General features: G+C 38.5%; 1 protein-coding gene across 3 annotated transcripts; it reads left to right on the forward strand.

Annotated features, from left to right (window-relative positions):
• The first annotated feature begins 271 nt into the window (after positions 1-271).
• LOC128244909 (cytochrome P450 3A19-like) lies at positions 272-13,541 on the forward strand. 3 transcript variants are annotated; one of them, XM_052963043.1, is made up of 7 exons: positions 272-347; positions 597-693; positions 4,177-4,293; positions 4,672-4,763; positions 7,308-7,456; positions 9,058-9,188; positions 10,088-10,214. In XM_052963043.1, the coding sequence occupies exons 1-7, from the start codon at positions 274-276 to the stop codon at positions 10,091-10,093; spliced, it is 666 nt and encodes a 221-aa protein (XP_052819003.1). In that variant the 5' UTR covers positions 272-273; the 3' UTR covers positions 10,094-10,214. The 3 variants fall into 3 exon arrangements, with proteins under 3 accessions (XP_052819003.1, XP_052819005.1, XP_052819004.1); XM_052963045.1 differs by lacking the exons at positions 272-347; positions 597-693; positions 4,177-4,293; positions 4,672-4,763; positions 9,058-9,188 and adding exons at positions 10,835-10,923; positions 11,097-11,234; positions 12,176-12,338; positions 12,578-13,541 and having other exon boundaries at positions 6,980-7,456; positions 10,088-10,245; XM_052963044.1 differs by lacking the exons at positions 272-347; positions 597-693; positions 4,177-4,293; positions 4,672-4,763; positions 7,308-7,456 and adding exons at positions 10,835-10,923; positions 11,097-11,234; positions 12,176-12,338; positions 12,578-13,541 and having other exon boundaries at positions 8,455-9,188; positions 10,088-10,245.
• Position 13,542: the final 1 nt, after the last annotated feature.

Here is a 13,542-nt window from a genome sequence, read left to right on the forward strand (position 1 = left end):
ATCTTACGAAATATTCACCAAGATAGAATCAGAACATATTAGCAAGTACGTGCCTTAATTTCCCTATTCATTCGTGTTTCGAAGCTAGAAATATTGCATCGTTCATTCATTCGTTGAAATTACTATAATACTTGGCATTTGAATAGTATATCGAGTAAGTTGCCATCAAACAAGCAAGTTGACGTTATACCTGCATAACCTTTAAAGTGCATTTCATTATAATCACGAACTTTAGTAATTACACATAATTTGAGTTGTCTATACAGGTGTGCGATGGAGATTCTCGGATTGCTGGACATCCCAGATCGGCTGCTGGTTCCGGTCGGCCTGATAATGGCCATCTGCCTGTACGTATATTTCTCTTGTATGAGAGTTGCTCAGGAAAATCTACGGTTTTTTTTATTTTAACATCAAATAATCACACATGAGATTGTTCTTATAGATGTAAGTGAACACATTCTAACTTAACTTGTGAGCCATTGTCATTCGTTCTCTCGGTGCTTGTTAATGTTTATTATGTTTCACAGAAGCCATTCTTAGCGTATGGTATTTTGTACAACTCCTTGACCTACAGTTTTGACCTTGACATTGTGTAGATACAGCTGGTACAAACAGAGCTACTTCCGGCGAATAGGCCTGCCCACAAAACCAACCACCCTGATCGTGGGCGACCTGCCTCTGCAGTACAAGAAGGTATGCTGAATTTCGCATTTGTAAACGGGGTTGGAATTTTCTTGTTTCCAACGGGCTCCTGCCAGAAACCCCGTAGTCTGAATCATGGCAAACGGGCCCTTAATTTCCCAAAGAATATATAAATATATATTTAATCGAAAAAAGAACGGATTATAGACTGCCGAAATATGGGCAGAGGGATGTTCCGGTGTATTATTTTAGGTCATCTTCGGTCAAAAAATTCGCCCAGGATAGTGTAATTATGGGTGTTCAGCATTATGTTTTACTATACAGTTATACATCCGGCTGCAAAATGCATTTGTAAAAATGATGAAATCGGGTGTCAGTGTGCCCTCCGCATATTTGTTTGCATATTGCATACTGGGCAATTCATTTTGAATATTATACATTTTTATGGATTTAATCTGAGCGAAATATAAATATGTATACGAATCGATGAATGAAGTTTCATGTGGAAGCAATGTTCTATGGTATTTGCGGCCAGTTTACCACGTTTTTGATTATGTGTAGGGCTTTGGCTACATCGATGTTGAAAGCATTCAAAAATACGGCAAGGTTTTCGGGTAAGATCATTGTATTTGTATAATAGCTTTAATTGCTATAAACATCAAAATATTTTCAATATTCTACATACATATTTGTTGTCACCATTTCAATTACATTGGTCAATGTATCCCTTATGCAAGGTGTCTTCCCTAGTAAATGGAAAAAAGCCATTGTTCGACCTTTGATTAAAAAGATTGGCATTGAACTTACATTCTTAAATTACCGACCGGTCAGCAATCTTTCATTCCTTTCTAAAGTGATTGAAAAGGCAGTGCTTCTGAAATTAAATAAACATGTAGATGAAAATAATCTACTCCCCAAAAACCAAAGTGCCTATAGACGTTATCACTCATGTGAGTCTGCTCTCTTGCGTCTAGTTGATGACATTCTGGGTGGGTTGGAGCTACAAGAGGTAACAGCATTAATAGCCATAGATCTAAGCGCAGCTTTCGACACAGTCGACCATAGTATTCTTGTAGATGTAGCTCCTCTACGGCTATTGCATGGGTTGTCTCGTACTTACACCCTCGTAATTGTAGTGTTAATGTCAATTCGACGTATTCAACACCTCGAGAACTAGAATGTAGTGTGCCTCAAGGAAGCTGTCTAGGCCCATGGTTGTATCTCACTTATGCAGGTACCCTGTTTGATGTGATACCCCCGACCATCACAGTGTACGGTTTCGCCGACGACCATACTGCCAATAAACGTTTTCGGCCAAACATACCTTCTGCAGAACAAAGTGCTATTCAAGACATTGAACAGTGTGCTGTAATAATCAATGATTGGATGAATGAAAATAAACTGAAAATGAATACAGCAAAAACTGAGTTCATCATGTTCGGGAGTAGGCAGCAACTTGCAAAATGTCAAACAAAAAACATCAATATTGTTGGTGACAGTATCGAAGCTGTACACTGTATACGTTACTTAGGTGCCTTTCTCGATGAAACTTTAAACTTTAAGGAGCATGTAAAACGAAAATGCCGAACAGCCATGCTAAACTACATGAGAATTAAAAACATTTGAAAATATTTGACCAAAGAGGCAACGGAGATTCTTGTTCTTTCACTGGTAATGTCACACATTGACTACTGTAATTCCATCTTGTATGGCATTGCTGCCTGTGATATTCAGAAAATGCAAAGAATTCAAAACATGTGTGCAAAACTTGTGCTTTCTCGAGGCAAATATGAAAGCTCCAAACAATCTTTGTTTGAATTACACTGGTTACCAGTGAAAGTTAGGATAAACTTTAAAATTTTAACCATCATGTACAATTGCTCGGTCGGAAAGGCACCGGCATACCTAGTAGATCTGTCGACAGTAAAGCAACCACCACGCAATCTTCGTTCTTCGCTATCCAGTGTGGGGTGTTACGTCGTACCAACAAACAAACATAAAACATTCTCTGATCGCAGTTTTAGTACCATTGGCCCAGCCCTGTGGAACGATTTGCCATCTGATATACGAACATCGAAATCGTTAGAAGTGTTTAAGAAGAACTTGAAGACACATTACTTTCGAAAATTTGACATGTTGTTTTAAAAACAGTGACTGAACAATGAACCGTGGAAAACTAACTGTGATAAATTAGCATGCGATGATTGTTTATTTTATGTTTTATATTCATTCTTTTTTTAGATATTTTAATTTATCTTACTTCATGTCATGTGTTTTATTTGCTTTAACGATGTATTTAGCTTAATTATTTTTTTTTGTTTATTTCAAATTAAGTATGTTTGATGTCTAGATAGTATTATATCTTTAAATTATTTAAAATATTTTATCATTGTATTGTACAACGCCATTGAGTATTTTATGTAAAAATAGGCGTTTAATCAAATAAACAAGTTTCAAGTTTCAAGGTAACGGAATGGGTCGCACGTGGGATACCAATGTATTACACCGATCCGTTACACTCCAGGGAGGGTAACGGAATGGGTCGCACGTGGGATACCAATATATTACACCGATTCCGTTACACTCCAGGGAGGGTAACGGAATGGGTCGCACGTGTGATACCAATGTATTACACCGATTCCGTTACACTCCAGGGAGGGTAACGGAATTTGTCGCACGTGGGATACCGTCGATGCAGCAAACACGCTTTCGTCGGTTACCAACCATTTGCCTATCGGGGTCTGGTCTATGTTGGGTTAATTTCCAGCTTGGTGTTTCCTTGAGGGAAACGTTTCAGAAAATCGACTCTTGACATTAACAACCCAGCTGTCTGCAGGTTGCTCATGATCCTGAAAGCGCCAAGCGGTGACCATACACCATGAATGTGTACATGGTAGGCAATGTTTCCGTTGTGAGGCAGATAAACCAACTGATGAGCCTGGTGGGAGGAAAATACCAATGACAAGCCATGCTCGCACGCTTACTCAACGAATGATGTTGAAAGATGTTGAGTCGAGTTGAGGCTATGTTTCAATTGAGGCTGCAGATAAATCGACTCATGATCGGAACTCCTCGGCCATTTTCCATCGAAATCAACCTCGGATGGTTATGGACGGTTTACAATGTCAGAAATCTTTACATTTTAACAACGCTGCATGTAGATCACGTAGTAATTTCAATTTAGGACTTTACTCTTGGGAATCTTATGTTTTTTATGCAATAATTCACTTCATTGGCAATCAGTTTGAACTTAGATATACAACATTCATGTTAAAACACTACAATTAATTGATATATTATTTAAAACATTGCGAACTACTTCTACTGATATACATCCGAGGTTGTTTTCTATGGGAAATGGACGAGGAGTTCCGAATGACTCATGATCCTGCCGGTAGAGGAATACCTGGGGCAAACTGTTACGTTAAGTTGATACCATAAAGGTGTACATGTCAGGCTACAATTTAAAGGCGGCAGATGGACCTGTCGGCAAGCCGTGGCCGTACGGTACATTGTCTGTTTTCTACATTACAGGCTTTGTTTCCGGTGGGGCGAAAAACGCACGGCTTGATGGACCTTGCGGAAGGGAAATATTGTCGCCTACTTCGGACCTCCTTCTCCCCAGGATTTACCAGCGGCAAAATTAGACCTGTATGTTAAGGACAAAAACACACCATAACGTTGCTTTATGTTTTATCACTGTGAATTGTTGTTTTATTTAATCCAATTTTAGGTTGCTGTAAACGTCATTGTCAAAATGTTTCTGTTCTTATTCAATTCAGCCACACTTTCGTTCGTTTTTGTTTGAGCTGTAGTTCTAAATGTTTTACAACAGTTCTTTTTTTTAAAAGTCATAATTATTTACCACATTGCTAAATATTTATAACAATTTCTACTTTTAACTTTGGCTTAATGAAATAAGCTACTTTAGTACTTAAGTTGATTACGCTTAAGAAGTTTCGAGAAATGGGGACCTGGATACGTACTTAGTTAATACTTACATGCAAAGACCATTTATAAACGTTTCAGATGAGCAGCTATATCAGCAGATGTCTGGCGATGTTGGAGAAGAAGGTGGTCAAACAGAATGAGGAGCATCCAAATGGGTTCGATATCAACCCGTAAGTTGGGGTTCCGATGTGCGGGGTATGGAAGCGTAGACTACTTGATCACATCGCCAGTAAAGACAGAATAGGCTTCCATAGTGGTGATAGATTTCTGCAAGTGTTGTCAATTAGGCGGGTATAATAACGAAATGGCAAAAATGCCATACATTTAAACACCGTTTATCCGAACACCGTTTATCCGAATTTATCTCTATTTCATATTTATCTATTTTTTGGTCCCGATTGTATTTCTTCTTCTTTTAATTAAATATTTCATCAATAAACCGAAATCACTATTTCGAAATTATCGCTATTTCGAAGTCAGTAAAATAAAAAAAATATTACAGTTCCGATTCGGTATTTCACACCTATTTTCATGTTATCTTTTTGCTCTGACATTCGCGGCAAATCGATAAGACGAAATGAGAAGAAATCTGACAACAAAGCTAAATATTTAATTATGCCCTCTTCGAAGAAGAGGGGTATATTACTTTGCACATGTCGGTCGGTAGGTCGGTCGGTAGGTCGGTCGGTCGGTCCGTCGGTAGACAAATGCTTGTCCAAGTGATAACTCAACAATTCTTGGACGTATGGTCATCAAACTTCACATGAAGATAGGGCCTGACCAGTAGATGACTCCTATTGATTTTAGGTGTCATCGGGTCAAAGGTCAAGGTCACCTTAAATGGAAAATGATTTTAAAGCTTGTCCGGGTGATTTATCAACAATGACAATACCTATGGTCATCAAACTTGACATGGAGGCTGGGCCTGACCAGTAGATGACTCCTATTGTTTTAAGGAGTCATCGGGTCAAAGGTCAAGGTCACAGTGACCTTGAATGATAAAAGGTTGTCTGATTAGTAATTTGACAATGCCTGCACCTCAATATTGACTTGGAGGTTGGGTCTGACCAGTAGACCAGTAGATGACCCCCTATTGATATTGGGGGTCATCGGACCAAAGATCAAGGTCACACTGACCTTGAATGATAAAAAGTTGTCCAATTGATAACTAGACAACGCCTGCACTCATGGCCCTCAAACTTGACTTAGAGTTTTGGCCTGACCATAAGATGAACCCTATTGATTTTGGGGGTCATAAGTGAAAGGTCAAGGTCACAGTGACCTTGAAGCCAACTCCACAATTCCTGGACTTATGGTCATCAAACTTGACATGAAGGTTGGGCCTGACCAGTAGATGACCCGTTTTGATTTTGGGTTTCATCGGGTCAAAGGTCAAGGTCACAGTGTCCTCTAACACGAAAAAGTTAACAAAGCTTCTCCCAGTGATAACTCAACAAAGCCTGGACCTATGACCATCAAACTAGACATGAAGGCTGGGCCTGACCAATAGATGACCCCTATTGATCTTAGGAGTCATCGGGTCAAAGATCAATGTCACAGAGACCTTGAATGCGAAAATCTTGTCACAGTGCCTGCACCCATTGCCCTTAAACTTGACTTGGAGTTCCATGCATATTTCATTCAATTGTCCAAATAACCCATGGCCCTCAAACTTGTCAGGGGTTGGCCTGACCTGTAGATGACCCCTTTTAATTTAAGGGGTAATCGGGTCAAAGGTCAAGGTCACAGTGACCTTTAACGCAGAGGGTTGTCAGTGTGATAACTTGACACTGCCTGCACCCATTGCCCTTAAACTTGACCTGGAGGTCCATGCATATTTCATTCAATTGTCCAAATAATCCTGACAACATGGCGCTCGGGGGGGGGGGGGCGGGCATAATGTTTGACAAACATCTCTTGTTTTTATATGCGTTATATTTTTTTTGTTCAACGGCAGCCATATCATTCAGTTTGTTTTTTCAGAGGCCTTGAGCCTGAGATAGATTGTGTTTGCCACTAAGGTCCCAGTTTGCTTCACGTGTACAACAGTATTTGACAATACTACAGTCATGTGTTTGGCTGGTAATTTATGCATTATACAAGAGTATAAGAGTGTACAAAGTGCACATTAGCCTGAATAAACCAAAGGACCTTTGCCGACACAATAAGTGTAAATAGTATTGAATTCAAGCGTTCCTAAAATGGAAAGGCTACACTTATTCATGTCAGGCGTTGATTGTTAAACGTCTTTGAGTGTGTGTAGCTTACTTTGGGTTCTTGTACCATCTTGAATAGCCAATATATTCTAAACGGGTTGTCTAACTGCCAATGTGTTCAGTGTTGTTTCTATGGTTTGCACTTTTCCACATATTAAAGCAAGCGCCCGTGCACGTCTGTTTAACTATTCACCTCGGGCTCTAATATTACGAAAAATGCTTAAGTCAAATCTTAATATCAACTCATTTCAGCCATAAGACTTCGGACTGATTTTATGAAACAAAAGATAGTGATCGTGGTAAAAGGGCTGGCATTTGTTGTCTATATTTGTTTAAAATGGTGCATTCTGTTGTTATTGTTACGTAAATAAATGTTCTACCATTTCTAAATTTGTGGTACTTTTGGAACCAGATATTTAAGATCGAGAGGAACAGGTACACTCAAAGTATACATGAGAATGGTCAAGCTCAATTCAAAACCCATTCCCTTTCTCGCAGGTTGATGCAAAGTTTTACCATGAACGTGATCCTTAACGTGGGATTCGGTGTCGATGTGGACGCCCAGAACAACCCTGACAACCCGTACGTCCGGCACGCGTACGGCTTTGTTAAGTTCAGCGGCAAACACCTCCTCTTCTTACTCTTTTGTACGGTTTCTGGTCATTACTGCTTCTTTTATTTAAAGCTGCATTCTCACAGATTGACAGTTCTTACATTTTCTTTTTTTTTCGTCTCAGAACCAGCTGATTTTGGCCTTAATGCCTTCAATTGAGTCATATAAGATACTTCCATGCCCGAGAGTGTAAGATAGGTTCATTCCGACCCGAGCGTAGGGTGTTTTGCATAAACGAGGTTTTTTATGTGGACATTTAAAGCGAGAAATTATTAATTAGCATTCTAAATATTAACACAAGACAAGGTTTCTATGATGCTACAGACGACAGTCTTCAACAAGGGAGGTAATTACAATGTGATGACCATTAAAAAGGAGTTCCATACGAGTACTTGTTTTATCTTTGCCCATGGGCAAGATAAGAATTTCTAGCATGGTTAAATTTGAAAACAGCAGCTAGCAAGCCCAGTCACGCAGAATCCTGCGTTTTTCACGCAGAAAACATGGTGTACACGCGAGGTTTTCTATGTCCGTGCGTGCAGGTATCTATCTTTGTTGTGGTTAGCGAATGAACGAGTTCGGCTCATAAATTGGTGGTTGGTAACCTAAAATCGTGAAACGCTTGCTTTACAAGTGAAAATCAATAAGCGCCCCGCGGCAGATATCTGTGCGATTTAGACTACCGATAGGAAACGGTTGCTTTTCAAATGAAAATCAATAAGCTCCCCGCAGCAAACATTTGTACGATCTACACTCATTTAGGCCTTAGACTTTTGTATATTAATACTGACTGTTAATATCTTTCGTTTATGTCACAGATAACTTAAGCCTACTATAGATATACTTCACAGTTTAGTTTACTGAATACACACTGTAAACATTACCTATTTTAGTTTTAATACCAGTCTTGAGTCAAATCTTCATTTTTGAAAAAAAAAAAAAAATTAGTACCAGTGTACCCAGATTTTTAAGCCTGTACCAACTTTTCCCAAAACTATTGGGTCTATGTACCAACATTTCTAGTGGGTATATGTACCAACATTTCTAGTGGGTATATGTTCCAACATTTCTAGTGGGTATATGTACCAACATTTCTAGTGGGTATATGTACCAACATTTCTAGTGGGTATATGTACCAACATTTTTAAATCCTGTGGGCACGCTGGAACAGATCTCAATTGTTTGGAAAACTGCCGAAATATTAATTTATCTAAAGCTTTAGTAACGCTTTAAGCCATAGAACATCAATTTTTCGAACGTAAATATGTAAAACTGAGATCTGATCTTTTGTCAGCAGATTTATATCACTGGTTTCCAGAGTTTTGCACACACATTGGCTCATTCTAAGACAACAAATAAAAATGTTGTCAAACGATCAATCTGTGAGAGTGCAGCTTTAAGAAAATGTACTTACGGACCTTAAATACACAGGCATGATTTATTTTTGTCGGGTATGCGTAAGTAGCTCGGTCTCCATATTGGTCGCAATTTCAATCTGGAATTAACATTCTTCAAGTTATTTCAACTATTAACCTTTATGTCTCGCTATCTTATGTTGCCAAGTTTGTCATGATTAGTTTTTCCAAACCTTACTGGTACCCCGCAACACTATATATTGTACGTTCTCCATCGTAGTGCTGTTTCCGGAGATATCTATGGTGAACAAGTTCTTCAACTTTAGCTTCGTACCTGAAGAGAGCCGCCAGTTTTTCAGGTCCGCCTCCCGGGCCCTCATAGAGAATAGGAGGAGCGAGAAACACCCAGAGGTACGGTGGGGTTCATATATGTCATTTATCGCTCAATGTTTTTAGAATGATTATGACAATGTCAATGGTTTTCCTTTTGAATCATGAATTGATGTCGTAAAAGCGAGTATTGAAGTTTAAGATGATATTGTCCAGCTGTAGCGAAATGGAGACATAGTTACATACGCATGTACAATAAGAATGCTGATAAGCCCTGCCGAACTTTGGTTGGCTAAATACATGATCATTGGACCGCTTTTTCGTCTTAAATCGTCTGATTCTGGGAATGGACATCGCATCTGTAAAAATCAATATTACATGTTTTAAGTCGTACAGAGATATTCTCTTGCACCTTTTCTTAAGGATGTTACTTACAGACCCACCGAGATTTGCTGCAGCTTCTTATAGATGCCAAGGATAAGAGCGACCAATCAGACGGAAATGGAGAACGTAATATTTAAAACTAATGTCTTATATGCATTATCCATTAAACAAACATGAAATTCTTAAAATAAATGTATTCATCGTTCTGATTCAAAATACTACTTGACCAAAACTATAGCAGAGTTCCAGCAAGTCTAATAATCGCACTGATCGGGGAAACCCGTTTTAAATTTAACAAGAGCACGTGCAGTATTTCATAAGTAATATTATTATTAGAACACTTCATAATATTTCCTGCATTTTGCAAGTTTTCAATAACATAGTTTTACTACTGCTTTGGGCCAGGATTACTTAATGGCGCAACGTTCTTATATACCAATCTGTGAAAGACTCCTTTTAAAAAAAACATGTAGAGGTCAATTTTTAAAAAAGTATTCAATTTGCTTTGAAATTACTGACTGGCAACCACAAAGGGGACTCACATTTTCTTTTATATCATATATAAAAAGACTAGTATATTTTTACCCTTATTTCAGAGTTGACGGACGAGGACATTATCGGCAACTCGAACGTCTTTATGATCGCAGGGTTCGACACGATTGCAAGTACTCTCTCCTGGCTGGTGTACGACCTGGTCACACACCCCGACATACAGGACAGGCTTATTGCCGAGATTGACGAAAAACTAGCAGGTGTACGTATAGAAACGTATAAACTGCGCGTAAACGCAATTTGAATTAACGCTTTTGCTTAAAAGGGTTAGTTCGTACATATATCCAGCTCAACATCGCAGAGTATTTATAAATTCCGATCCAAGGCGCTACCAATTGCTATATAAAGATTGTTCGGTTGAGCTCATGAAATATGCGATATAAGAACGGTAGAGAGAGAGAGAGAGAGAGAGAGAGAGAGAGAGAGAGAGGGGGGGGGGAAGAGAGAGAGAGAGAGAGAGAAGGAGTGAGAGAGAGAGAGAGAGAGGGGGGGAGAGAGAGAGAGAGAGAGAGAGAGAGAGAGAGAGAGAGAGACCGTCGCTAAGATTTATTTAGTTTCAATCTGCGGCAATTATTAAATATGTGTGCATTGAGTAATCATTAATCGGTTGAACCTCTCCCCCCCCCCCCCTCCGCCCCTAGTGGATCTGTTTCACGTTAACTTCCTAGACGCTAACACCAACATTTACCACATACCGATGCTGTTTAAACCATTTTCACTACGGTACATATATGTCAGTTAAATTGTGATTTTTTACTGAAACAAATACAACATTAATTTCATTTTTCCAGGAGGAGCCGAACTACGACAAAGTGTTTGGGATGTCGTACCTCGACATGATTGTCAGTGAGACGCTGAGGATGCACCCAGTCGCGCCCAAGTAACGTTCACATAAACTTTTAGTCCTTATGAATATGATCATATTATTAAAAATCGGAATAATAAAAGTGATAAAAATAAAGCGCCATGATGATGGTGGTGGTTGTGGTGGTGGTAGGTGGTTGTTGTTGGTGGTGGTGGTGGCGGTGATAAAAAACTCGAACCATGTTTCAGATTAATCCGGCAGGGCTCACAGCCAATGGAGATATGTGGGGTGCGCATACCGGAAGGGATCGAGATCCACATCCCGGTGACGACCCTCCACTTCATGCCCGAGTACTGGGAACAACCGGAAGTCTACAACCCGGAACGGTAGGGGTTGCATGTGTAAATCTTGGGCAATGTCAGTTTTTTACTGAATCATTTGAATAGCTGATTTACAAATTCGTCTGAAAATACGAAATGTTTTTGTTTCATAATGGGGAGGGTTTTCTCTGTTTTCGATCGTTCACGCATTGCTCCCCATATCAGAACTGTAACCGGGAAGCAGAGCTCCTATCCTAGCCCTATTGTCACACAAATACTGGAGTCAAATCTCAATCTTAATCTCAACTCATTTTACCATATAAAAGCATAGTATGATTCCAAATCGTGTTTGTTTTTACTATTTTTAAAGAACATATTCCCTCATAGAGTGTGTTGGTAAAAATATTTTGTCATATATATATATATATTTATATATATATATATATATATATATATATATATATATATATATATATATATATATATATAATTTAAAAAATGTATTGTAGAACAAAAAAACATACATGTACTTGAGTAGTTGTTAAAAATCATCAAGTTGTACTCATTTACCTTTTATACGGTAGAATATCTTTTCTTTTTTTAGAATTTGGAACAAAGTTTTAAATCAACATGGTCTATGATAGAAGGTGTAAAAGCATATTCGATTTTAATAACTTTTGATGTTATGTGGTAAAATGAGCCGAGTCTGAGATTGAGATTTGACTGAAGTAGTTTTTGTGATATTGGGACCTACAATAAAAACGTGCCAATATTAAATTACAGCGATGGTATAATATACACACGCTACTTATTACACTGTTTTTGAACTGGCCATGTTAAAAGGATTAACAAAGCGGTTGCCCAAACACGCTGTGCTCTTAATATGAACCGGCTCTCCCTTAAATAAACAGTATCCTTTCATAGGCTATGTTTCATGTTCCGAGGTTCCTACAGGAGTAAATATGTTCTCTTTCTAAAAACTAACTCAATAATTTCCTGACGTACAGGTTTTCGCCGGAAAACAAGGCTAAAATTGAGCCATACGCGTATCTTCCCTTCGGCCAGGGACCCCGGAATTGTATCGGCATGCGGCTGGCGCTCCTCGAGCTCAAAATGACCGCTGCCTTCCTCCTCCAGAGGTTCCGCTTCCGGCGCGCGCCCGGACTCAAGGTAGGAGAATGGTCTGTACGGTGCATTTCAATCGCCATTAGGAATTAAAGAATTTACGTGAAACACGTGCTTAAATAAAACATCTTGTTGGCACAAACGCTTGTTTGTTATACCGACTCGTATCGAAACAATATAAAAAAACTATGTAGGCCATAGGTCTGATACTTAGTGTGCAATTATTTGTCTTAATTAATACATTTAAAGCCTATTTTCTTACCAAAAATTTGTTTTATCCTCAGGTGCCGATGCCTATCGAGACATTGTTTGTGGTGCGGCCTGGGGCACCGGTGCTCGTTACCGTGGAAACCAGGAACCGGACTTCGCAATGACACTAACAGGGGCAGGGGAAAGGGGCTGTTGTAGTGAAATTCGTGGAATAGGCTTACAATGGAATGTTAGAATCAATTGTATTTAAAAAATGTAAAAACATTTGGTTACAGCGGGGCGGCGTCGAAGACAAAAAATCTACATGATTTGTGTGTACTTCTTTTTTAGTATAATTATACAATTTATACTCGTATATACATATATAATTATATATATACATATGTGACCCTTTCTCTATGTGCCATAACGAACGGAACTTATGTTACTGAGTTTACTTTTATTTAAATGACACACCTATTTTCTCCCTTTATGAATTAATCCAAATTGTATGTGCATATTAATATATATAGATAATCAGAAAAGGCGTTTTCTTGTGTTTTAAAGGGGCTGTACTCCGTATGATGAAATAGCGAAAAAAAGAGAAAATTGTCGAAAACTGATATAAAATTGGTATCGATGTGTGCAATGCATTAAAACTTACTAACTGACGTACCACATAGTTTACAATTAATTTATTTTTCGCAGTTTTTTCGTATTTTTCCATTTTTTTTTACTAGGCATGTCTACCTAGTTGAAATCATTCCTTATGGATTTAGGTATTTAGCTTAAATATTCCAACTGTTTAGGGTAAGCCTTCGTAGCACAGTGGATACGACTCCGACTCAATTGTTTTTTTTACATTTTGGTATTTTTTTTGCAATTATGATATCAAAGAGTAAATCATTTTATTAAATAATTGTCCTGAGATTCGTTACAGAAAAAAACTTTTGTTGGTGCCCTTCTGGTGTACAGTCCCTTTAAATTGTGTTTTCAATGAACTATATTTGTTTATCTATTTATTAAAAAACAGCATTTATTATAGTGATGCACAATGAAT

The sequence above is a fragment of the Mya arenaria genome, chromosome 8 (genome assembly GCF_026914265.1).
Source record: "Mya arenaria isolate MELC-2E11 chromosome 8, ASM2691426v1".
Lineage (NCBI taxonomy): Eukaryota > Metazoa > Mollusca > Bivalvia > Myida > Myidae > Mya > Mya arenaria.

Excerpts from the sequence above, each read along its gene's own strand:
- LOC128244909 (XM_052963043.1), top strand. The coding sequence starts at position 274 with ATGGAGATTCTCGGATTGCTGGACATCCCAGATCGGCTGCTGGTTCCG. Across the intron at positions 348-596 it reads CTGATAATGGCCATCTGCCT|ATACAGCTGGTACAAACAGA; the intron begins GTACGTATATTT and ends GACATTGTGTAG. Across the intron at positions 7,457-9,057 it reads CCTCCTCTTCTTACTCTTTT|TGCTGTTTCCGGAGATATCT; the intron begins GTACGGTTTCTG and ends TCTCCATCGTAG.